The 27,212-nt window shown below is 36.0% G+C and overlaps 1 protein-coding gene across 2 annotated transcripts in view; it reads left to right on the top strand.

The window, feature by feature from the left end:
- Positions 1 to 24,174, top strand: part of LOC127868551 (E3 ubiquitin-protein ligase SMURF2-like) — a 65,485-nt gene extending 41,311 nt beyond the window's left edge. The window contains exons 6-18 of one of the 2 annotated variants that reach the window (XM_052410406.1): positions 1,236 to 1,319; positions 4,416 to 4,762; positions 9,566 to 9,650; positions 9,935 to 10,105; positions 10,767 to 10,920; positions 12,591 to 12,694; positions 13,211 to 13,325; positions 14,879 to 15,057; positions 16,134 to 16,271; positions 16,723 to 16,843; positions 19,661 to 19,862; positions 20,407 to 20,491; positions 20,715 to 24,174. In XM_052410406.1, the coding sequence (XP_052266366.1) occupies positions 1,236 to 1,319; positions 4,416 to 4,762; positions 9,566 to 9,650; positions 9,935 to 10,105; positions 10,767 to 10,920; positions 12,591 to 12,694; positions 13,211 to 13,325; positions 14,879 to 15,057; positions 16,134 to 16,271; positions 16,723 to 16,843; positions 19,661 to 19,862; positions 20,407 to 20,491; positions 20,715 to 20,814 (1,885 nt within the window). In that variant the 3' untranslated portion in view covers positions 20,815 to 24,174. The remainder of the gene's footprint in view (positions 1 to 1,235; positions 1,320 to 4,415; positions 4,763 to 9,565; positions 9,651 to 9,934; positions 10,106 to 10,766; positions 10,921 to 12,590; positions 12,695 to 13,210; positions 13,326 to 14,878; positions 15,058 to 16,133; positions 16,272 to 16,722; positions 16,844 to 19,660; positions 19,863 to 20,406; positions 20,492 to 20,714) is intronic. The other variant, XM_052410407.1, reaches the window with a different exon arrangement.
- The last annotated feature ends 3,038 nt before the right edge of the window (positions 24,175 to 27,212 follow it).

The following is a 27,212-nucleotide window of genomic DNA, read 5'->3' as shown; positions in this document are numbered from 1 at the left end:
GAACGCTTATGCCTAGGATCATGAAACTTCATAGGTACATTGATCATGACTAGCAGATGACCCCAAATGATTTTCAGTTCACTAGGTCAAAGGTCAAGGTCACGGTGACTCAACTTAGAAAAATGGTTTCCGGATACGCCTAGGATCATGAAACTTCATAGGTACATTGATCATGACTCGCAGATGACCCCTATTGACTTTCAGGTCACTAGTTCAAATGTCAAGGTCACAGTGACTTGACACAGTAAAATGGTTTCTGGATGATAACACAAGAAAGCTTAAGCCTAGGATCATGAAACTTCATAGGTACATTGATCATGACTCACAGATGACCCCTATTGATTTTCAGGTCACTAGGTCAAAGGTCAAGGTCACAGTGCCAAAAAACGTATTCACACAATGGCTGCCACTACAACTGACAGCCCATATGGGGGGCATGCATGTTTTACAAACAGCCCTTGTTTTTTTCTTTAATTTTTTTTAGTTTTTTACTTGAGCTTATTAGATCCAACATTGAGATTTATCAATATAAAGCATTTAATGACAAACTTCAATATCTGCCAATATCTGTGAAAAGGTCCTTTTAAAATACTTATTATGAACGTATTGATAAACTGACTGAATTATTGCTGGTAGTGTTTGTTCAAATACAGAACACCACATCAGAATTCTGTAGCTCCTTGTGTGAAAACCGTTTCATATTGAATGGCTGGAAATACAACAGACTTGAGTGCTGTCATTAACCCTTACAGTGCTGGAACCGAATTTTGAAGGCCTTTGCAAACAGTTTGGATCCAGATGAGACGCCACAGAATGTGGCGTCTCATCTGGATCCAAACTGTTTGCTATTTTGATAGTATTCTTTGAAAAAAATCGAAGAAAATGCTAATTAAAAAAATTCAGCAGACGACATTTTAGCAGACAACAAATTACCCAGCCTGCAATGGGTTAATGTGCACATCATAATGGCATAATTACAGCATTTCTGTATAGTGTACTTGTCAGGTTCTTTTTTATCATCAGAAGGTATATTTATAATTAAATGGAATCTTAATTTGAACACCTCAGTCATGTAATATTCCATACATATCAATAACAAAAAGTATACAGCAGCAAACTGGTATGATAAAGGAATGGTTCAGCATACATTCAGATAAGCGACAAATTAGAAATAAGCCACTTTCACTGAGAAGTGATTTGTCTGCAAGTGTCATCGCATTGGCATTGTGTTGCAGGTGGGAGGAGCGTAGAACTGCCAGTGGGCGTGTCCATTATGTCAATCATATCACTCGCACCACACAATGGGAACCCCCCACCAGGTCTGTATGAGATAACTGACAGATAATCTCACACTACTTCTACATCCTGTTAATAAACAAAAGACTTATTATTACAACTCTTCCTTGTAAAAATTTATTAGAATCACTCTTGATCTTGAATGTTCAAGAACAAAGCAAAAAGAGTGTAAAGGTTTTTAAATTCTTAAAAACACACTGAACAGTTGAACAAATAGCAGTTAAATAATTATAGTAGTATGAGTTAGTTAGAGCAATGGAAATAAATCATTTCATGACAAGAAAAGAATGTATATTTTAACTTATGCTAAGAAAACAACATGCTCAAAGAAATTCCCAAATTATATTTACATTTATGCGTGAGATCTTAATTGGGGGCTAATAGATGTTAGTTTTTACACTACTGGCGAAAAAAATACAGCATGCGTGGGTTACATTGTCTCATCTGTCACCAAAATGGCCTTTTAATTAATTACACTAACATACACATCTGAAGGTAGCAATCCCCCTGTCTCCGTGACACCATATTTGTCACCACAGTGATGTGTGGTTGTAGCATACCTCCAAATGACCAGCTCTCATGTGATATCACCTTGGGCAGTGTCTTTTCTACAGAGTACATTACTCTTGTCATAAGTGGGTTTTGATAATGTGCTTTGTTCACATTTCCCTGCTTTCAACTTTTTGTCATGTTGGTGTTTTTTTTTATGTCCCCCACCACTATAGTTGTGGACATATTGTTTTTGCCCTGTCTGTTGGTTTGCTTGTGTGTTTGTTTGTTTGTTTTTTGCCAACTTTAACATTTGAAATAACTTTTGCAATATTGAAGATAGCAACTTGATATTTGGCATGCATGTGTATCTCATAGAGCTGCACATTTTGAGTGGTGAAAGGTCAAGGTCATCCTTCAAGGTCAAAGGTCAACAATATAGCTTCAAAGTGGCGCAAAAGGTGACATAGTGTTTCTGACAAACACATATCTTGTTTTATTATGATCATGATTTTTTCATATTTTTTGATGTGTAAGTGTTAAGTATGCATTAGCTTTTGTTTGTTTTGTTTTCCAGGAAATGTAATTTCCTTTGATGCTTTTGAAGGATTAACAGACAAATTTCTTTATCATGCTGTTATATCCTGTACATATCAATATTTCACTTCCCCAAGATGTTCTGTTTGAAAATGAAATACGTTCACAGAACAGTTGTCCCATCTTTCTGTAAGCTAATTTAAATTATGAATTACAATAGCAGAAAATGATCATTTTTACTCGTTTGACTTAGTAATATGTCAATGTGGCAGTGCAAAGTGTCATTATGATTGACTGATCACTTTTGTTAAAAAGGAAACTCTTACAAAAATTAAGATGTGACTGCAGTAAATCCTGTTAAATGATACGCCTGTTGTCAGCTCTATTGCCTGGTATCATAAACAACCTCTGGTACTTAAGAAGTATTCAAAACCTCACATAACAAAAAACATCTCTAAATGACTGATATATAAATCCTTGTTGACATTTGATCAAAATTTCAAATAAATAAAAGTCATTCTAAGTGTCCATTGAAGCACATAGCCTGGTAGGTACACAGTAGTGCATTGTTGTCACCGATACCAGATCCAGGGTCATGTAACAGCATCTCTTACTGAGTCCACTGTTTAACATGAAAGCAACCTGATGATTAAATTAGCTGCTAAGTGTTTCTTTGTTAAGAGAAGAACATATTGGATCACATGCTTATCAAGTAACTGTTTTGGCAAAGTCACTTTTTTAGTTTGGTAATTTAGTTTCAACAAAATATTGTTAGATAAAGAGAATAGCGTACTTTTTCAGAGCATTTTAGAAGTTATAATAACATCATAAATTATATTATCAAACACATTAAATCTAATATATAGTAATTTGATAAATTAACATAAGCAATTTATGGTTGTTTTTTGGAATAATGTTTAACAGTTAAATCAAAAACTGAAAAGTCATAATGATGTTAACACCCCCTATGGTGTAATAGCAGGGACGATGTTATGTATGTATGCATGCACAAATAATAGACATGTTGTATTGCTGTTTGCATTCCCTGATAGTCAACATCTGATCTTCAAGATTGTTTGAGTCGTGTTCTGAGAAAACTGGGCATAAAGCATGTGCGTAAAGTGTCGTCCCAGATTAGCCTGTGCAGTCTGCACAGGCTAATCAGGGACGACACTTTCCGCCTAAATTGGATATTTGCTAAGAAGATACTTCATTTAAACGAACATGGCATAGAAGCTGAAAGTGGCGTCCCTGATTAGCCTGTGCCGACTGCACAGGCTAATCTGGGACAACACATTACGCACATGCATTATGCCCACTTTTGTCAAAACACGACTCTGATCTTCAAGATTGTTTGTTTTCAGGTGTCTCATTGTAACTTATTACGTATACAAAGTTTCCTATATGTGTTTTGTTCCTTGACAGATTTAACTTTTCCTCTAGTTTACGTTTGGTTCTTCAGATTTTGTAATGGAAATTGAAACTTTAAAAACAATGCAAAAATTGGGTACAAACCAGACAGGTTCAAACTATTTCAGGGCTCATTAATTCAATTAAAACCCATTTTACAAACATTATATTTTATTTTGTAGACTGTTTAATGATTATGGGGCATTGTATCAACTGGTTATAATAAATGTGTCTGAGATTAACGCAGTTCATTGTATAAAGGTTAAAAGCATTGGTTGTGTTGTGAAACAATAAGTAGTCTACAAATACACATAGCAACATAGAGGAATCTCATAGCAAGACAAAATGTTCTAGATTCATCTATACTTCCATGACTGTTCTGTTCATGATATTGACATGAGTTACTTGTATGTCTTGTAATGCTGTAAGCTGCATGACCAGGCCTCAATAGAATTTACTTTATTGAAATATTTCCAACAAATTAATACATCAATAATAATCAGTCATCATTACGTTGTGCAGTAATATCAACATTATAGCAGTGTTTTAATTTTGATGAAACTCAGCGTCATCATTGGCAATAACTGGGTAAGAAATAGCCAATACCACAGAGAGTAAACTGTTTGTATGTTTGCCGTGGTTACGCCAGATCTGTTGCCTGACAGCTATGTTGTGTGTTGCAGGCCCACTGACACGTCGGTGCACATCTCCACAGTGCAGACCACCCCCACCCACAGCTCTGCTGGCAGTGAGCGTCGGTCGGCATCAGCAACACGCCAGTCCGGTGGCAGCGTCGCCCAAAGACACCGGGACCGTGCAAACTCTAGTAACCATAGACACAGCACATCCTCGTTAAATCCTCCACGAATGCAAAGTGCGCGATCTAGCAATGTGACTAGCAATAATAATAGCAATAGTGAGGATAATAGTCAGTCTGAGGGAGAGTTTCCGAGGAGACGGTCTACTCGAAGACGCAATTATCTTAACAGAAATCAGTTACATAATGCTGTGGATTTACCACAAGGTTATGGTTAGTATCTTAGTATTTCGATTGCAAAGACAATATTTTGTGTTTGTGTTCATGCAAGTTGGTATACTACTCAGTTATAAGGTTTAGGTATGTATAACATTGGAATCTCGCTTGTCTATTCATTCAGGCCCGGTACAATGATATGTCTATATATATATCACAGGTTGTCCAATAGCAATCGGCACAAATGAAATTTTGTCATATAAATTCTTATTGTGACTTTACGGACAAGTAGTTAACAGCTTTTGGGAAAACATACTGTAAATTCTCGAATGGAAGATGCCACAATGTATAAGATGCACTTAAAACAAATAAATGAAAAGTCTAAACAAGTTTTATATTGAAATACATTTGTGGGGTTTAAGAAGGGCTGAAAAAAATTCAAATTGTTTGTTTGCTGTTTATTCAATAAAGTCAAGTGTTATTTGCATAGGATGTGACATCTTGTTGTTTGCTCTCCCTTTGATGTCACAAGATGAACAGTGAGTGATGTTACATGGTGTTGCTCTCTCTTTGATACCACTTTATGAAGAGGGATATTATATATTTTTGTCCTTCTCTCTTAGATTCCACTAGATGAACAGGGATGTTATTTCGTGTTGCCCCTCTCTTTGATACCACAAGATGAACTGGCCTGTTCCATCTTTTGAACCATAAGATGAACTGGCCTGTTACATCATGTTTCTCCTCACTAGTTCCCCCTCTCGCTTAGATACCACTAGATGAACTAGACTGTTACATCTAGTTTCCCCTCTCTAAGAACCACTAGATGAACTGGCCTGTTACATCATGTTTCTCCTCACTAGTTTCCCCTCTCTCTTAGATACCACTAGATGAACTAGACTGTTACATCTAGTTTCCCCTCTCTAAGAACCACTAGATGAACTGGCCTGTTACATCATTTTTCTCCTCACTAGTTTCCCCTCTCTCTTAGATACCACTAGATGAACTAGACTGTTACATCTAGTTTCCCCTCTCTAAGAATTGCTAGATGAACTGGCCTGTTACATCATGTTTCTCCTCACTAGTTTCACCTCTCTAAGAACCACTAGATGAACTGGCCTGTTACATCATGTTTCTCCTCACTAGTTTCCCCTCTCTAAGAACCGCTAGATGAACTGGCCTGTTACATCATGTTTCTCCTCACTAGTTTCCCCTCTCTAAGAACCACTAGATGAACTGGCCTGTTACATCATGTTTCTCCTCACTAGTTTCCCCTCTATTAGATACCACTAGATGAACTAGACTGTTACATCTAGTTTCCCCTCTCTAAGAACCGCTAGATGAACTGGCCTGTTACATCATGTTTCTCCTCACTAGTTTCCCCTCTCTTAGATACCACTAGATGAACTAGACTGTTACATCTAGTTTCCCCTCTCTAAGAACCGCTAGATGAACTGGCCTGTTACATCATGTTTCTCCTCACTAGTTTCCCCTCTCTCTTAGATACCACTAGATGAACTAGACTGTTACATCTAGTTTCCCCTCTCTAAGAACCGCTAGATGAACTGGCCTGTTACATCGTGTTTCTCCTCACTAGTTTCCCCTCTCTAAGAACCACTAGATGAACTGGCCTGTTGCATCATGTTTCTCCTCACTAGTTTCCCCTCTCTAAGAACCGCTAGATGAACTGGCCTGTTACATCATGTTTCTCCTCACTAGTTTCCCCTCTCTTAGATACCACTAGATGAACTAGACTGTTACATCATGTTTCTCCTCACTAGTTTCCCCTCTCTTAGATACCACTAGATGAACCAGACTGTTACATCTAGTTTCCCCTCTCTTAGATACCACTAGATGAACTGGCCTGTTACATCTTGTTTCCCCTCTCTTAGAATCACTAGATGAACTGGCCTGCTACATCTTGCTTCCTCTCTTAGATACCACTAGATAAATAGGGATGTTAAATCTTGCTTGCATGACAAAAAAAGTTGCCAGACTCCAGACTTACTCCACCTGGCAGTGGGGTTATTGACTCACAAGCACCTCTTTTCTTTCAAGCATAGCAACAAAGCATTAACGGCTAAAAATATACAATTATTACACACTAAATCAACATGGGATTAACTCTTTGTCAGAACAATAATATTGTTTACAGAAAAAGTGTATGAGTAAGTTAACTTAATTTTCTTCTCATTAATTGGTTGCCAGTCATTGTGTTGTCTTAAATGCTGGCATATTCTTAGATATGTTTGCATTTATGATACAAGCATTGAAATGGGAAATTGTATTTTTTACCTCTTGAGATAACATTATGTAAAATAATGTGAAAAAATGATCAGAAAAAGGACAACATTTTTACAGAATTAAGTGGGATGATTCTAATAACTCCCCCTCTATTTCATAGGATTGTTTCAACACCAAAACACTGATCTACATGGAATTTCAAATATTTTGACAGCAAATGTCATCAAAATGAGCTTATATACTTAGCACAACATACAGTACATGCATTAACATGAATCATCTCAGAGCTTTGTGTATAATTATGAAAAATCAATAATTATTTTGTAAAAATGTGTACTGTACCAGTAGCTGCGTTGCCTTTGGCTACAACATTTCTCATTGTAAATAATATGCATTCTTCAATTATTTCACTATGTCATGCAATATTATTGTGATATTTTAAGAGCTAGATCACAATAAATGTCAAGTAGTTTGTACCAAATAATTCTTGCAGCATGCTGTGAGGAGTTCAAGTCACACCATATGGGGTGTACTAGCATTGAACTTCCATACCATATGGGGTGTACTAGCATTGAACTTCCAGCTGCTGTGAATCTTTAGTTCAAGTCACACCATATGGGGTGTACTAGCATTGAACTTCCAGCTGCTGTGAATCTTTAGTTCTTGGGTGGTGTATTACCCACCCTGTAAGTGTTATCTTGAAGATTTGAAGATTTAAAGGAATCATGAATCTTGCATATTGGTGATGTCCTGTCAATATCGTAAATAAATAAATGTGTATTCTTGGTTAAATATTTGTTTTAAATACATTTAAACAAACAATTTGACATAGTACATCACTGCTAAGAAGGAACTAAATATCTTTGAAATATTTCTTTATGAAGCATATTATACTTATAAGACATTTAGCATGCAATGTTTTATGAAGTGAAAACATTGTATTAGCACACATATGTAAACGTTTACATTAAGTATCTTCCCAACACATGTTCTTTAAACATGAAAAAGATTAAATGAATTTGCAGAGCTATTAAAACTCCAGAAAGCTTTTAAATTGTGCAACACCTCATGATCCAAGAAACATTTTGCCCTGTTAATGCAGTGTTACCAGATGTTATCCAGTTACGGGGATGTAGATCATTTCCAGTAGCTCTGCACTTTCAATAATGAGCTGGTCTGGTTTTGTCTCTGGGCAGGTGTATCATAATTATTATAGGATGGTGTTTTTGTTTTGTTAAATTCAATTACTGGAAGCTTGACTTTGTGACCACTCAAATTAAAATTCCAGAGTTTCGCAGCTGATTTAAGATGGATTTTTGTCTGATGTTTATTAGAGTATATATATTTTTTGACCATTAAAACCATTATGTATCACAATGACATAAATATTAATGACCATGAAACATTTTGCAAATGTATCATTTATTGATTAAGAAACAGTGATCGCTATTGAAACTGTAACTAGAAATGGCGCGGCAGAGGCCGACGCGTATCCCCACGCCGCATGTTTGACCCAAGGGCGCCCCAGGGTTGATCATGGGGCCATGCATAGTTGAGATTGACTGTATTGTCATAAGAGAAGTTCAGTATCAATTAGAAGTGAATGGGTGTAAAAATAAAGAAGTTATAGTAAAAGGCAATTTTGGGAGGGTGTGGCCTATGTGGGCGGGGTGCCCCAGGGTTGGTAATGGGGCCATGCATAGTTGAGATTGACCGTATTGTCATAAGAGAGGTTCAGTATCAATTTGAAGTGAATCAGTGTATTAATGAAGAAATTATAGTAAAAGGCAATTTTGGGCGGGTGTGGTCTATGTGGGCGTGGCGCCCCAGGGTTGGCAACGGGGCCATGCATAGTTGAGTTTAACCGTTTTGTCATAAGAGAGGTTCAGTATCAATTTGAAGTGAATCAGTGTAGAAATGAAGAAGTTAATGTAAAATAACCTAAATTTTTTTTATAGTAAATGGATTTTTTTGGTGGGTGTGGCCTATGTGGGCGGGCGCCCCAGGGTTGGGATTGGGGCCATGCATAGTTGAGATTGACCCTAATGTCATAACAAAAGTTCAGTATCAATTTGAAGTGAATCCGTGTAGAAATGAAAAAATTATAGTAAATGGAAATTTTTGGTGGGTGTGGCCTATGTGGGCGGGGCGCCCCAGGGTTGGGAATGGGGCCATGCATGGTTGAGATTGACCGTATTGTCATAGGTGAGGTCCAGTATCAATTTGAAGTGAATCGGTGTAGAAATAAAGAAGTAAATGTAAAATAACCTAAAAAAATGAGTGATAATTTCTGACGCGGCCCCACCCCAACCCCTATAACTTTTGACCCAGGGGTCAGATCAAAATTCCAAATAGTGCACCGTCGCACATATGCTCATAGCTACCATGTGTGTAAATTTCAAGGTTCTAGTGCTTTTAGTGTAGGAGGAGATAGTGGCCAGGACGGACGGACGGACAGACGGACGGACAGACGGACGGACGGACGGACGGACGGCGGAGATCACCACAATATCCCCACCTTTTTTTCAAAAAGCGTGGGGATAATTAAATTTGTTTAAAAAATTATATGAAGCTGACGTTGCACTATTTTTTTATGTTCCTGTGATATGTTTTCAGAACAGCGAACTACACAGCAGGGTCAGGTGTATTTTCTGCACACCCAGACCGGAGTGTCGACTTGGCACGACCCACGGGTTCCCAGGTAGGGCAACACCTTTTCTGCTGTCCAAAGATCCTTTGAAATTAAGGGCTTTACCCTGATAAGTGAATTCTGTTTGTTTTCAGTTTAGTTAAAACTTTAATTTAAATTGAAGATCAAACTGAAACTGTTTAACTAACTTCAAAATAATTTTAATAACTCATTCTACATTTTTATTCGGAGATAATGAAATAAGCCATTTTCTATGTAAAATGAATTTTTTAATTCACTTGTTCCGTTGTTTTCATCTTCCATATGTGTAGTTTTTATCCCCTTGTTCACTCCAGAGACATAAATAATCTAGAGCAGCTAGAGCGAGAGTTAGGTCCCCTGCCGCCTGGCTGGGAGGCCAGACACACAGGCAACGGGCGCGTCTACTTTGTGGATCACAACAACCGTACCACTCAGTTTACCGATCCACGCCTCACTTCCAACATTGAGCTCTTACAGAACAGAATGTAAGCTTGAAGTATACTTTTGTGTTATTACGAAAATATTGTATTAAAATCTAAAGGGGTATTTGTAGATATTTTGAAAAATTCTTCATTATAATCTCAACCAATTATACTGGCATATCCAATAATGACACTGTGTTGTTTCTTCAACTCTCTTCTGGCTTGTTAGCTTCTAGAAGTGAAATTTTTATGCCGAATTTTCATGAAAAACTCATTGGGGGGTCCTTATATGGCATTAGTGGAACCTTGTTTAAACTTAAGAAGACACATTTATTGTCGAATGTACATGAATCATTCTCAGAATATTGGTGCTAATGATATCTTGGCTTAAAACATGGCCCACGGGGGTACAGAGACGTTTTTCCTTATATGGCTGTAGTTACAGGTGAAATTTCAAGTCACATTTAGAGTCCATTTGTCGTGAAATTTTGTTTGTTGCTAATCTTAAATGGTTCCTGAAGCAATACAAAATCTTCTTAGATTAGTTTGGTTTCATTTGGGCTGAGGCATGTGATGCAGAGCCTTTGGCCCTCTGTTTATATAAGCCACATTTGAAATAAAGCATAATTGTTGAGCGTATGAAACAAATTGTGCAAACTGTTCAGAATTATTTTTAGTGCTGGAGTTATGCTAAATGAAAGTGTGTGTTGTTTTCAATCTTCAGTAAAAACAGCAGTGATAAAGAGAATGACAATCCAGTGCCAAAGTATAAGCGTGATCTTGTACACAAGATGAAGATCTTGAAGCAGGAATTCACCAGTCTACAACCTCAGGGCGGACACTGTCGGCTAGAAGTGTCCAGAGAAGAAATATTTGAGGTAGGATGACAAATCGGTTGGAGTGGTGAATAGAGTGTCTTTAGGTTACTGCATGAATGTCTTGTCATTTTTAGCTCGGCTGTTTTCAGAGAAAACCCGAGGTATTTCATAGCCAGCTCGTCGTGTCGTGTCCGTTGTCGTCCACGTCGTGCTAAAACCTTAACATTTTGTCAAGGTCTTGAACATTGGCTCGAAAATCAAAGTGCTTCAACCAACAACTTTGAAACTTCATATGTAGCTGCACCTTGATGAGTTCTACATCCCACACCCATTTTTGCGTCACTAGGTCAAAGGTCAAGGTCACTGTGACCTCTTAAAAAAAAAAATCTGACAAGCTTTCACCTATTCAAAACTGCACCGCAGCTGAGCATGGCACCTGTATGCGGCGCTCTCGTTATTTATTAAAGGCTGTCCCAAAATTTGTTAATGTGATGTATTGGTTCCTGAATAAACAAAATTTGATGCTGGATATAAATTTATTTTAACTAAGGCAGATTTGTATTTTTATGTAAAAAAACACAAAAATTATTTATTCAAATATAATACATGTTTTTAAAGAGAATTACTCAATAACATTGATGCACTTACTGCTGATGAATTACTTCTTTGAAATGCAACGGGCTTACCTACCAAATACTTTTATGAAGATACATTATCTTTGCATTGGATAAACTGTTGGTTTGGTGTCAATTTTTGTTTAACACCTGGAAATTTCATATATGTTGATTGCTGGCCTGTGTCTGTCAGTGTCTATTTTGAAGGTTACAATAAACACTGATAGCAGTTCACTGAAGTTGTTTAAGTTATATAAATGTACCAAACATGTTTGAGCTATTGTATACACAGTAGTGATTTCAATCAACACAGCCTGGATCATGTTTACAAAATATTTCAAAAGAATTAAGGTCTGTCTTGAGCCTTCTTCAGGACAAAAAGTAGGAAATATTTTTTGTAACATACATGCGACCCTTATGAATAATACGCATTTTATAATAAGATAACTGAGGACATATTTTCACTCCATGTGGAATGTGGCCATAGGTTCTTCCAGAGGGTAATTTTTATGTTGAATACCTAGATAGGGGCAATTCATGAACATTGATAATTTGCTTAAAATGAAAAATATCTACTTGATATCATTATAGAAAATAAACACTGGCAATCCTTTTTAAGAAATAAAAAACTAATTCGAGTTTTTGCCTATTTTTTCGCTTTGATTGTTAGTATAATATTTATGTTCTTGCAGTCATGTCATATTATGACCACAAAGACATAATTATTTGAAGCTGATTAGTTGTAGTAGGAGTAATTTTATATGTAAACTTAAAGCTGAAAAATTATAAATAAAAACAAGAAATGTGACCATGTCAAGAAACTAGATTTTAACCAATTAATTAACTTAGCAAGGTCTGCATCTAAGGTACAGGCTTTTATCTGTAGCTTGCCTTTTCAAGGAAAAGTCTGAGTTATACTAATCACCCATATGTGGGCGTCGGTGATGAATAATGATCTGCTAATGGTAAACATTCAACAATTTCAGCCACCAAAATCGGCTAAAAAACACCCTGAGGTTTAACAGCTTTCTTCATTACTTTATCCAGCAAAAACGTATTCTTCTAGAATGTACTAGAAATCAGACACAAGTCTTATTATTTCATTTTGACCTGTAGGACTCTTATCGGCAAGTGATGAAAATGCGAGCCAAAGATTTACGCAAACGTCTCATGGTGAAGTTCAAGGGTGAGGAAGGCCTGGACTATGGTGGAGTGGCCAGGTATGTGCTACTTCATCCTTCTCTCGATAATTTTTTTGCCAAAACCTTCCACTTCAGGCAATAAATCTCAAAAATAGAAGTTTAATGGGTGTGTTTAAAGCCAAATTATTGCTAGCAGCAGGGATGTAGTTCTGTTTCAATGCAGATTAAGGCCAGTATGTTAATAGTGTTTGAATTCAAAGTGTTGTTGGTTAATGGGTTCAATATTAAATGTTTTAAATATTTGTGCTTAACTGTTGAAGTTACCGTAAGCAACTCATCTATCCTACAAACATACATGATAAATTAATAAACTGTGCGTTAATACTGTTATTGTTTGAACATAAAAGCCATAAAAATTATTTCCTTTTGTTGAGTTGTATTTATTGGTTTGCATAGGTGATGCACATTAGCACAGGCTGCTTTGAAATTCAGAAAATTGGAGCTCCAAATCTATTGCTGAATAAAAAAAAATAATTTCTGTACATTAATATATACTTAAAGTGCTTTACATTACAGATTTTATTTTTATTTCAGAGAATGGTTCTGTCTGTTGTCCCATGAAATGTTAAATCCATACTACGGTCTCTTTCAATATGCCCGGGATGACATCTACACACTTCAAATTAACCCAGACTCTGGAGTCAACCCTGTAAGCATTAAAAAAAACACTATATTTACAATTCCCCATCTCTGATTCTAAGAAGTGGATGTATATTGCTTTGCCCCTAATTGTAAGTTGGATGGTTGGTCAGTCTTTCAATAGACCTTTTTGTTTCGCCAAGTACAAAGAATGCTTTGACCTACATTGATTATACTCCCACAAACAAAGTTTAGGGGGGTATATAGGAGTGAGCTTGTCTGTCAGTCGGTCGGTCTGTCGGTTGGTCCGTATTAAGTGTCCGCTCTCTAATTCAAGTAGTTTTCATCGGATCTTCACCAAACTTGGTCAGATGTTGTATCTAGATGATGTCTAGGTCAAGTTCGAATATGGGTCATGCCGGATTAAAAACTAGGTCACGTGGTCACTTAGTGTGTTTTTAACATTGAGCATGGTGTCCGCTCTCTGATTCAAGTAGATTTCATCCGATCTTCACCAAAGTTGGTCAGAATGCTTTGACCTACATTGATTATACTCCCACAAACAAAGTTTAGGGGGGTATATAGGAGTGAGCTTGTCTGTCAGTCGGTCGGTCTGTCGGTTGGTCCGTATTAAGTGTCCGCTCTCTAATTCAAGTAGTTTTCATCGGATCTTCACCAAACTTGGTCAGATGTTGTATCTAGATGATGTGTAGGTCAAGTTCGAACATGGGCCATGCCGGGTTAAAAACTAGGTCACAGGGTCACTTAGTGCATTTAAAAAATTGAGCATGGTGAGCATGGTGACTGCTGTTGTTTTTTTTAAGACAACATGCAAAATATCTGTGTCAATGCGGCATGTGGGGGTATTCGTCACGTCTGTGACAAAGCTCTAGTTTAAGCATAGACGTGGTTTACCCTGGAGAGAAGGGAGAATAGTATCACTTATGAGGTATATATGTCAAGGTCACAAGGGCTTGTAACAGGAAAGATGTTTTCCTTGTAGACTTGTTTGTTTCCAGTGAATTACTAGAGAACACTTTGACCAATTATCATCTTTATTAGTTTGCTGGTTACTCAGCATTTAAGGAAGAAGCCTGTAAATATGCCGTCAACCTGTAAGAGTTTAAGATTAAATCATCATTATTATGCTTTGTTGTCTTAAGCAAATAAGACACAAATCAGTTTTGATTTCAAGATGTCAAGGATACAGGGGTTTTTGTGAAAATGAAATGTTTTCCTTAGTAGAGCTTGAATTGTGAATGTGAACATGGGGCAATCTATTCCCTTATGTGTTGAAGAATAATATCAAAAAAATATTTTACCAATTGACAACTTGGCTGCAAGAAGTGGGCACAAGCATGTTTTACTTACATGTCTTGTTTATGACATTACTGTCATGCTGTTGTACAGTTTGTTGAATGCACAATTTGTGTGGACAAAAATTTTTCATGTATATTTGATTGTTTAATGAACCAAATAATTTCTTATTCAACTGTTGTATGTGATAAATTTTAAAAAATCAAATATATATAGAAAAATGCATTTGCCTTGTTTTTTATAACAGATAAAGAGCTTGATTAATTTGTACACTGACCAGTTAGACACATGACCTCCAAATTGCAGGAGCACCTGTCGTACTTCCATTTCGTGGGTCGTATCCTGGGCATGGCGATATTCCATGGCCACTACCTGGACGGAGGGTTTACGATGCCGCTGTACAAGCAGTTGCTAGGGAAACCAGTGATCCTGGAGGACCTGGAGAGTGTCGACCCAGACCTGCACAGGAGCCTCGTGTGGATGCTGTATGTGACAGTAGTTTTAATAAATTTATTTTAGCTTGATTTCATTGAAAGCCTTATACTTATTGAGTCAATCTCCTAGATAAACCAAGTGATAAATAATGGAGATCTTGAGAATGCTCCAAGAGTTGGATGGAAGTGTGATCTCTTAGAATGCTCCTCAAGTTGTATGGAAGTGTGATCTCCTGTTAGAATGCTCCTAAAGTTGTATGGAAGTGTGATCTCCTGTTAGAATGCTCCTAAAGTTAGTTGAGAGTGTGATCTCCTGTTAGAATGTTCCTGAAGTTGGATTGAAGTGTGATCTCCTGTAAGAATGCTCCTTAAGTTGGATGGAAGTGTGATCTCCTGTTAGAATGCTCCTTAAGTTGGATGGAAGTGTGATCTCCTGTTAAAATGCTCCTAAATTGAATGGAAGTGTGATCTCCGGTTTGAATGCTCCTAAAGTTGGATGAAAGTGTGATCTCCTGTTAGAATACTCCTAAAGTTGAATGGAAGTGTGATCTCCGGTTTGAATGCTCCTAAAGTTGGATGGAAGTGTGATTTCCTGTTAGAATGCTCCTAAAGTTGAATGGAAGTGTGATCTCCTGTTAGAATGCTCCTAAAGTTGGATGAAAGTGTGATCTACTGTTAGAATACTCCTAAAGTTGGCTGGAAGTGTGATCTCCTGTTAGAATGCTCCTGTAGTTGGATGAAAGTGTGATCTCCTGTTAGAATGCTTCTAAAGTTGGCTGGAAGTGTGATCTCCTGTTAAAATGCTCCTACAGTTGGATGAAAGTGTGATTTCCTGTTAGAATGCTCCTAAAGTTGGATGGAAGTGTGATCTGAGCACGAGGTGACCAGCATATCTGAGCCATTGTCTGTGGAGTGTGCAAGTATTTATCTAATACTCTTTACCTCTATAAGCATAATATTACAGGCTTGAATGGTTTCTTCTGCTATCTTACGTCATAACAAGAGTTGTCGTATTTTGTTTTTGTTATGTAACATATTAGTATTGTTTTTTAGACTAATGCCATTATCTGTACATCCAGTATGTTGATAGTTACCATACTCAATACTGTACTGAATCGTGTTCTTAGTGAGAACAACATAGAGGGTATACTGGACCACACGTTCTGCGTGGAGAGTCACTCATTCGGCCAGCACCAGGAACATGAGCTGAAACCGGGCGGGCGAGAGGTCAAGGTCACGGAGGACAACAAAAAGGAATACGTCAAGTAGGTGGCAACACTCTAGTATACAAAGAACAGAATTAAACACTAAGTAAACAATTAAGAACCATTTATAAAAGGGAATAATTTGTGTGTCAGATAAAAAAAATTGGAGTTACTAACAATTATTAGTTTGGCTTAAAAAGAGAATTTCCGAAAAATTATAGTGTCTGTAAACTTAGAGTTATTACAGTATATAGTGTAGGAATCAGTTCCTGAGACAAATTTCAAGTTGTTAAAAATGTTACAATAAAATAATGAAAATGTATCTGTAACATGAAAGCATTTTGTGAAATGTTATCATCAATTGTTGTTTGGAAAAATAAATGTATTACATGAAACCTTTTCATAAGAAGGTATTAATGTTCATTTGGGAAGATATTTGTACAAGTCATACTTATAAAAGTTATATAAGGGTTGCAGCTGTATGTTAATATGGTGTGTGTGTTTGCTTCAGACTGTATGTTCAGTGGGTGTTCATGAGAGGTATAGAGGCACAGTTCTTAGCTCTGCAGAAAGGCTTTCATGAAATCATTCCACAACACTTGCTACGGCCATTTGATGAAAGAGAATTGGAGGTGAGTAATATATCTAAAACCATACAATTTCGATATTGTTTTTATATCACAGTTGTATTTCATTTTATGTACAAATCTGGAAATCAAATACTGATAATAATAGAGCTGAATTGTCAGGAGTAGAAATTCCATTTTCCTGAAATGTATTCTGCGCTAAACTTTATTTCTAATATTCGCCTTGCCCACATGGTAAAACAAATTATCACATGCCAATATCATAATACAGATTATTTTTGTTTGCTTTCGAAATTCTTCCTGTAAAATGTCAAGACTCAATTTAAATTATCATTTTATGGATATGGAGAGGATCGTAAACATGGGATTATTCTTACTTTAAGAACCTCTTTATTTGGTATTAAATTTAAGCTGTGAAATGCATTTGTGTACTTTATTACTTTATTCACTGTTATTTTACTATTAATGTTGATAATCCTGCCTGTAAGGGAACATTCCAGATGTTTTAGTTAATTTCCATAGATTCTTTCTTGTCCTCAATGCCACCGTGACAACGGTGAAGAGTAAAGAATGTATAATCCATGATTTAATGAGCATTATTTGAATATTTGTTATGCTGTTTAAAACTATCGTAAACACTGAAGTGATTTTTCTGAAAATAAAACATTATGGTTATAAAACTTTGAAGCAATTAAATTCTTTCTATCCACAGGCATTCCTTCAGAATCTTTTACAACATGAACTGAAATATTTAAATACAGAAAAAGCTGAAGGCTTTTTATTCAAAGTTATCAGAAACTATTTATATTTATTTGTATATTAAACATGATATAACAATGTATTTTGTTGAGATTTCATTTTAAAATTAAGTTATGTTCCTGCAATGAGCAGTATCTATTGAGTTGTCCTGAAGATTTTCAGTTGTATAATTTCCATCTTCACTGACTGACCATGGCTCTTGTGTACTCCTTGTCCACTGACTGACCATGGCTAGTGTATATTCCTTGTTCACTTACTGACCATGGCTAGTGTATATTCCTTGTTCACTTACTGACCATGGCTCTTGTATACTCCTTGTCAACTGACTGACCATGGCTAGTGTATATTCATTGTTCACTTACTGACCATGGCTAGTGTATATTCCTTGTTCACTTACTGACCATGTCAAGTGTATATTCCTTGTTCACTTACTGACCATGGCTAGTGTGTATTCCTTGTTCGCTTACTGACCATGGCTAGTGTATATTCCTTGTTCGCTTACTGACCATGGCTAGTGTATATTCCTTGTTAACTTACTGACCATGGCTAGTGTATATTCCTTGTTCGCTTACTGACCATGGCTAGTGTATATTCCTTGTTCACTTACTGACCATGGCTAGTGTATATTCCTTGTTCTCTTACTGACCATGGCTAGTGTATATTCCTTGTTCACTTACTGACCATGGCTAGTGTATATTACTTTTTCACTTACTGACCATGGCTAGAGTATATTCCTTTTTCACTTACTGACCATGGCTAGTGTATATTCCTTGTTCACTTACTGACCATGGCTAGTGTATATTCCTTGTTCACTTACTGACCATGGATAGTGTATATTCCTTGTTCACTTACTGACCATGGCTAGTGTATATTCCTTGTTCACTTACTGACCATGGCTAGTGTATATTCCTTGTTCACTTACTGACCATGGCTAGTGTATATTCCTTGTTCACTTACTGACCATGGCTAGTGTATATTCATTGTTCACTGACTGACCATGTCTAGTGTATATTCCTTGTTCACTGACTGACCATGGCTAGTGTATATTCCTTGTTCACTGACTGACCATGGCTAGTGTATATTCCTTGTTCACTTACTGACCAGGGCTAGTGTATATTCCTTGTTCACTTACTGACCAGGGCTAGTGTATATTCCTTGTTCACTTACTGACCAGGGCTAGTGTATATTCCTTGTTCACTTACTGACCATGGATAGTGTATATTCCTTGTTCACTTACTGACCATGGCTAGTGTATATTCCTTGTTCACTTACTGACCATGGCTAGTGTATATTCCTTGTTCACTTACTGACCATGGCTAGTGTATATTCCTTGTTCACTAACTGACCATGTCTAGTGTATATTCCTTGTTCACTTACTGACCATGGCTAGTGTATATTCCTTGCTCACTTACTGACCATGGCTAGTGTATATTCCTTGTTCACTTACTGACCATGCCTAGTGTATATTCCTTGTTAAATTACTGACCATGGCTAGTGTATATTCCTAGTTCACTGACTGACCATGTCTTGTTTATATTCCTTGTTCACTTACTGCCCATGGCTAGTGTATATTCCTTGTTCACTTACTGACCATGTCTAGTGTATATTCCTTGTTCACTGACTGACCATGGCTAGTGTATATTCCTTGTTTACTTACTGACCATGGCTAGTGTATATTCCTTGGTCACTTACTGACCATGGCTAGTGTATATTCCTTGTTCACTTACTGACCATGCCTAGTGTATATTCCTTGTTCCCTTACTGACCATGGCTAGTGTATATTCCTTGTTCACCGACTGACCATGGCTAGTGTATATTCCTTGTTCACTTACTGACCATGGCTAGTGTATATTCCTTGTTCACTGACTGACCATGGCTAGTGTATATTCCTTGTTCACTGACTGACCATGTCTAGTGTATATTCCTTGTTTACTTACTGACCATGGCTAGTGTATATTCCTTGTTCACGGACTGACCATGGCTAGTGTATATTCCTTGTTCACTTACTTACCATGGCTAGTGTATATTCCTTGTTCACTGACTGACCATGGCTAGTGTATATTCCTTGTTCACCGACTGACCATGTCTGGTGTTGCTCTGCAGTTGATGATTGGAGGCCTGGGCAAGATTGACCTTAACGACTGGAAAATGCACACTCGATTAAAACACTGCACGGCAGACACAAACATCGTCAAGTGGTTCTGGAAAGCCACAGAGAGCTATGACAACGAGATGAGGGCACGTCTGCTGCAGTTTGTCACTGGCAGCTCACGGGTACCCCTGCAGGGATTTAAAGCATTACAGGGTACAGTTGTTAAATTAGAATAAGGTGTTTCAATCAGTATTTGTTAATGTCGGCATCAAAAGGAAAGATAAATCTTATATAGGAAGGAAAAATATGAACGTAAAAATAACAGAAATGAACAAATGAAGCAAAGATTTTTGTCTGTTGTCACCCCTTTAAAAAATCCTAAATATCCTTTTAATTAAAAAATTTAACCAGATATTTAATGCCTATATGTTAAACACATAATTATGTTGTAGCCTTGCAATTTTACATGTATTGATTGGATTAATCAATAAAATAGAAAACTAAAAGAAGAAATATTATAGATTTTGATCAATGTTTGTCATCTGCAAATATCCAGAATGAGAAAAAGAGTATATGTTTTAAGCGGGAATGTTGCCATGAGAAACAGGCTGATTTGTTAAAATTGCTTATGACTTGAATCTTGTTTAAAATGAACATTTTACATACTAAAAACATTCTATCCTTTATAAAAAGTGTTTTCATGTGCAAATATTGTCATGCATATATATTCTTATTTTCACAATTGTGTTGTTTTCAGGTTCAACGGGCGCTGCTGGTCCACGACTGTTCACCATTCATCTTGTTGAAATCAGCACCGACAACCTGCCAAAAGCACACACCTGGTATGTGATAGTCAAATATATGGCCACTCTGTCATGGATCTTAATCTTTTCGATTGAAGTTTATTATGAAATTCTTTACAAAATGTTACCTTTTGAAAGGTACAAATGTCAAATGCGTGCATAAGACATCCTATGAAATGTCCTGAAAAATGAACATTTGGGTTTAAATGTGAATTTCTATTCTGCAGCTATTTTGTTTATAAAACTGTTTTTGTCTCTCTAGTTTCAACAGAATTGATATACCACCGTACGAGACTTACGAAAAACTGTATTCCAAACTGACTTGTGCTGTTGAGGAGACATGTGGGTTTGCAGTGGAATGATTGGAGAATTGTGATGCATTCTGGGACACATCAAGACTCAGCAGTTATCCGTCACGTCACTTCCTGTTTGAGAATCATGGTTTATGTTTTATTAGTGCTCATTAAAAAAGCCAGTGCACATAATGAAAACAAAGTTTACTCAATCAATCAGTATGTTAACAGCGCATTATAAAATCTTCAGGACTATTAATTGAATGGCTATTACCTATTGGCATTTGTTATAAATGGATACACATACACTTAATTTAAATATGCACTCATTTGAAAAGGTGTTATATAGTTCCTCTTGGTAAATTCCCTAAATATACAGATAACATACTTCTGACAACATGTCTTACTTCATTCCTTTAATTTATCTCATTTGTTCATGCAAAGGATCATAACCTTACCTTACCCTATGTATTCAGAGAACTGTGTAAACAAATCTTCAGTAAACATTTAAGATCAGTATTTTTTAGGTAAAATCTCATGAGTTTTGTTGTCAATAGGGGGCACTATGCCTTATTTTCCTTGGTCCATCCCTTACATTGGTCTGGGAGTGTTATTTGTCCGCTTCAAATAACCGTCTAGAAATGCACAAAAGATGATGTATTACAATTGTTAGGAGATTTAATTTATTTTCTGTTTTTTATATTAATGATTATTACGACAAGCATGAGTTTTCTGGTTGTCAATGAAAAGCAGGTAATGTTTACTCTTTACTGGATATGTGATTATTGTCAATCTGCAATCTACACTTAATTGTATGTGTATTTTTAAGATTAATTTGTAGGATTAAGAAATGTAATGAGTCAATGATTTGTGGAAAGTGTATTCTAATAATTCAGTAGCAAATCAATAAAGGATAATAATTTCAATCCCGAAACTATTTATAGAACAAGCACATGCTTAGCAAATCTTGGCAACCAATCATGAGGCTGGACCAATGGGAAAAAATGTCAATGGCAAAGATAATAAATTAAGCTTAATCCAGCAGAAGTTAAACGATTTCAGATTTAAATACTGTTTTTTTCTTTTTTTTTCCAAGAAAACACATGTATTAGAAAATCTGTGCTTTGCACATTTTTTTTCTAATTATTAATTGATTAATATTCAATAAGAGAGCTAAAATGATGGTATACATGTTAATACTTTGTAAAGAACATTTTTACTATGTACAAATGTAAACAATTTTTGTCCAGAAGTCCAGAAATGTCATCCAAGTTATCCAATTCAATTTGTTCAAACAGGCACATAATTCATACTCAAATTGAAACCCTGTTCTAAAAACTGAACAATTACACTTAAGATTTAGTGTTTAGTTTAAAAAGATGTGATATTTACCATAACAGTCAATATAGAGTGACAAGCATGGTGCTTTATTATTTGTCTTTGAGAGATTGTATTTTTTATGAAATATTGGATATTACCAGCATTTTCAGGGGAAAAAAACTAGTGAGATTGATTTCATAGTTCATAGTTTTGTATTAATACAAATCACTTTGTTTAAATTGTAGTGAAAATGTTTTATTTATTTATTGTGAAATGTGACCAGATTTTGTTTGTAAATAGTTTAGCATAAGTTTGAGTATATGTATTGACTGATTTGTACATAATTTATTTGATGAATGAAGAGTAAATATTTTTGTATGATGTATATGCCTGCATCAAGTGCACTTACTGACAGACCTAGAGTCTTTCACATTTTTGACACATATGAGAGACATGTTTGGTTTGGTTTGGCAAAAAATCAAATTGATCCTATTTCACTGTCTGTACCATTTGTGTGTGTATTTGTATTTGTCTTTCACATTTAATTAAGTATCCATTGATTAACATTTGACCAAAATGCCAGTAGATTGAATGTGAAATTGTGCCTGTAGTTGAACATGTGTTATTATTCTCTCCTTTTGTAATATTTTATATATAATCCCTACACCATCTAAGTCATTGTGTCATTACACTGGATCATGACATCTTTAAGCATATTTTCATCATACAAAGCAAGGAATTATGCACTTAGGTATCGTACAAAATTTACATTTTGGCGTTTAATTGCCTAATAGTATTTCTCAGTCTACGCTTGTATAACTCTCAAACTGGGTGTTTCATACCATTTTGTATTTCATAACTTGACCAATGAAATTGAATATTGCAGGCCAATAAAATATTCATTTTGCCATAACTCAACTTTACTCAGTGTCTCATTAATTGTGTGTTTATATGTCAATTACTGGTTGGTTTGCCTGAAATACATGTTCTGTAGAGGACAACCACATGTTTATGCATTTAGGACTTTAACTCGTGTCCATTGTGTACTGTGTATGTATTTTAATGTTAAATATTCTGTGATTGTAAATAGACCATATCATTGTATATACATCATTATATCACACACTGTCTGTTGCCAGATGATGGGACTTACATCCACCTAGTGCTTTGGCAGGTGTCCATACTGGAATGTGCTAGGCAATTTTTGTTGGAACATATTCACAGACTCATAAAAGTTTCTGAAGACTGTCACAAAGGGAATTTATCTTAAGAAATTTAACTTTCACTTGCTGGATCCTATAAGTCATGCACTGTTTTAATGTTTTCAATAAGATCACTGTTTTGATCCAACATATTATTTTCAATATATGGATAATTCTAGTGCATTATTTATGTCTTCATACTTTCAATGATGTTGCATTCTGTGAATATGTTCCTTCATAGAATCTTACCGTGTTTAAGTGACAAACCTGCAAGAATTTAAGCCATCATGCATTTCATATTTCACAGTTTTTAACTCTTAAAAATTAAGTTTGTGTTTTTATGACACTGATAAGTTTTATACAGGTTTTATTACTTTAGTTGTTCATTTGTCACAATCCCATTCTGTGTTTTTACCAGCACATTTCACAGTGTACATTTTAAACCAATAGTTAATTTGATTGGGATTCTTGAACTGTAAACTCAGATACATTTTCACCTTACAAACATTACAACTCGTTTTATCTTCCTTAACTTATACTAAGTAAATGTTCTTGTGAATTTGATGGTACATTATATCATGCCAAGCAAGACAAAGTATACTAGACAATGGCTATGCACCTGGTATTGAAAAGCCTTTTTGAAAAAGCAAATATTTTTAAATACAATTTTAAAAGCAGCACAAGTATTCTGACTAAATGGTAACAGATTGCAAAAGTATTCTTAATAACAAAAATACAGCTGCCCATGAACAACATCCTACAAAATTTCATTTGCACTAGAACACCTCACATTTGTGGTTTAGCAAAAATGAAGTGTTTGTGATTAATATATGTGTATATGTGTATTAATTTAATTATAAACTATTAGAGATTGCAAACAGTTATTAATAAATGTGAACATGTCTAACTGGTTTGTTGTTTTTGGTCCGTCAGTCCAGGACATTTCCCTGAGGAAATCTTCCAATCTGATGATAAATGTACTGCATTTGTATTTTTAAAAACAGATTGAATTACTGACATTCAGACATTTAAGTTTTACGGTGTTAAGTTTTTATGCCCCCAGATCGAATGATAAGGAGGTATATTGTTTTCTGCCTAGTCCGTTTGTCATTGTATGTGTGTTTCTGTCCCAAAACTTTAACCTTGCTCATAAAATTGGGTCTATGTTCTTTAAACTTCACATGTGCATGCATCTCATTGAGGTCTACCATGCATCTCATTGAGGTCTACAAACATGGTTTGAGGTCACTAGTTCAAAGGTCAAGGTCACTGTGCCCTTTACATTCAAAATATAACCTTGTTTCTACAATAGCTGCCGCGCGGCAACAAGCAGTAGGGGGAATTGTGTTTCACAACACAGCTCTTGTTTCTCTGTGATATCAAAAGTTGTAGGCAAAACCATGTAAATAACTTAAGCAGCGAAGGTTCAAAAAGCATTATATTGTATGATTAATACAGTTTACACAACTCTGGAAAATGCAAATTTGAAATTATAATTAATGTCCATTAATTGCAACTATCAGGTTTCGAGGAGTGTGTAGAGATTCCAATCATCTGATTATTTGCAGCTTGTAGAATCTCTTCCTAATTAAAGAATCAAGTCAAGTAAATCATATTAAATAGGCCGTGCAACAGATTTTTGCATGTATTGAAGCATGTCATTAAATGCTTTATATTGATTAATTTAACAATTTGACCTAAAAATCTACAGTAAAAAAAACAAGAATACAATTTAAAAAAAGGAAAAAAGTAACCCTCAACAGGGCTCGAACCACTGGAGTCCTGGAGTAAAAAGTCTCCCGCCTAGACCATCTATGTTCATGCTTAGAGCGGATGTATTTTTATACGCCCGTCTATGACGGGACGTATTATGGTATACCCCGCGTCCGTCTGTCCGTCCGTCCGTCTGTCCGTCCGTATGTCTGTTAATGTCGTACGCTACGTCAAATATCCTTTGACAGATTTTCTTCAAATTTTAACACAATCTTAATATTGATAAACCCTGATCCCCTTTCGTTTTTGACGGAATTCTGAATTGTCGTTCCAGAGTTATGGGACTTTGTTCGTCAAAATTTCGTGATTTCATTGAATGTCCTACTGTAGCTATATAAAAATGTTAAAGTTGTTATCACTTTGGTATGCTTGGACCTAGAGTCTTGAAACTTGACATGAAGGTTGGCCAGAACTAGTAAGTAACCACTGGACATTTCAAGGTCATTCATTTGAAGGTCAAGGTCACTGTGACCTTGAATGTAAAAATGTTAAAGTTGTTATAACTTTGGTATGCTTGGACCTAGAGTCTTGAAACTTGACATGAAGGTTGGCCAGAACTAGTAAGTAACCCCTGGACATTTCAAGGTCATTCATTTGAAGGTCAAGGTCACTGTGACCTTGAATGTAAAAATGTTAAAGTTCTTATTTCATGTTATAACTTTGGTATGCTTGTACCTAGAGTCTTCAAACTTGAAATAAAGATTGGCCAGTACTAGAAGATGACCACTGGTCATTTCAATGTCATTCATTTGAAGGTCAAGGTCACTGTGACCTTAAATGTTAAAATGTTAAAATTGTTATAACTTTGGTATGCTTGGACATAGAGTCTTCAAACTTGACATGAAGGTTTGCAAGCACACTTAGATGACCACTGGTCATTTCAAGGTCATTCATTCTAAGGTCAAGGTCACACAAGGTCACTGTGACCTTAAATGTTAAAATGTTAAAATTGTTATAACTTTGGTATGCTTGGACATAGAGTCTTCAAACTTGACATGAAGGTTTGCAAGCACACTTAGATGACCACTGGTCATTTCAAGGTCATTCATTCTAAGGTCAAGGTCACTGTGACCTTAAATGTTATTGTTGTTCATGTATCCTACCGTAGCTCTAGAGTCTTGAAACTTGACATGAAGGTTGGCCAGAACTAGTAAGTAACCCCTGGACATTTCAAGGTCATTCATTTGAAGGTCAAGGTCACTGTGACCTTGAATGTAAAAATGTTAAAGTTCTTATTTCATGTTATAACTTTGGTATGCTTGTACCTAGAGTCTTCAAACTTGAAATAAAGATTGGCCAGTACTAGAAGATGACCACTGGTCATTTCAATGTCATTCATTTGAAGGTCAAGGTCACTGTGACCTTAAATGTTAAAATGTTAAAATTGTTATAACTTTGGTATGCTTGGACATAGAGTCTTCAAACTTGACATGAAGGTTTGCAAGCACACTTAGATGACCACTGGTCATTTCAAGGTCATTCATTCTAAGGTCAAGGTCACACAAGGTCACTGTGACCTTAAATGTTAAAATGTTAAAATTGTTATAACTTTGGTATGCTTGGACATAGAGTCTTCAAACTTGACATGAAGGTTTGCAAGCACACTTAGATGACCACTGGTCATTTCAAGGTCATTCATTCTAAGGTCAAGGTCACTGTGACCTTAAATGTTATTGTTGTTCATGTATCCTACCGTAGCTCAAATATCCCCCGATGGATTTTTTATACGCCCGTCTATGACGGGACGTATTATGGTATACCCCGCGTCCGTCTGTCCGTCCGTCCGTCCGTCCGTCTGTTAATGTCGTACGCTACGTCAAATATCCTTTGACAGATTTTCTTCAAATTTTAACACAATCTTAATATTGATAAACCCTGATCCCCTTTCGTTTTTGACGGAATTCTGAATTGTCGTTCCAGAGTTATGGGACTTTGTTCGTCAAAATTTCGTGATTTCATTGAATGTCCTACTGTAGCTCAAATATCCTTCGATGGATTTTTTTCAAATTTCAACACAATCTTAATATTGATAAACCCTGATCCCCTTTCGTTTTTGACGGAATTCTGAATTGTCGTTCCAGAGTTATGGGACTTTGTTCGTCAAAATTTCGTGATTTCCATGCTCATGTACTTATAAAATAAACCATGTATTCAAATACAAATAAACTGAAG

This window comes from Dreissena polymorpha, chromosome 2 (assembly GCF_020536995.1).
Source record: "Dreissena polymorpha isolate Duluth1 chromosome 2, UMN_Dpol_1.0, whole genome shotgun sequence".
Classification (NCBI taxonomy): domain Eukaryota; kingdom Metazoa; phylum Mollusca; class Bivalvia; order Myida; family Dreissenidae; genus Dreissena; species Dreissena polymorpha.
The sequence above is the reverse complement of the archived record's forward strand: the minus strand, read 5'-3'. Positions and strand labels throughout refer to the sequence as shown.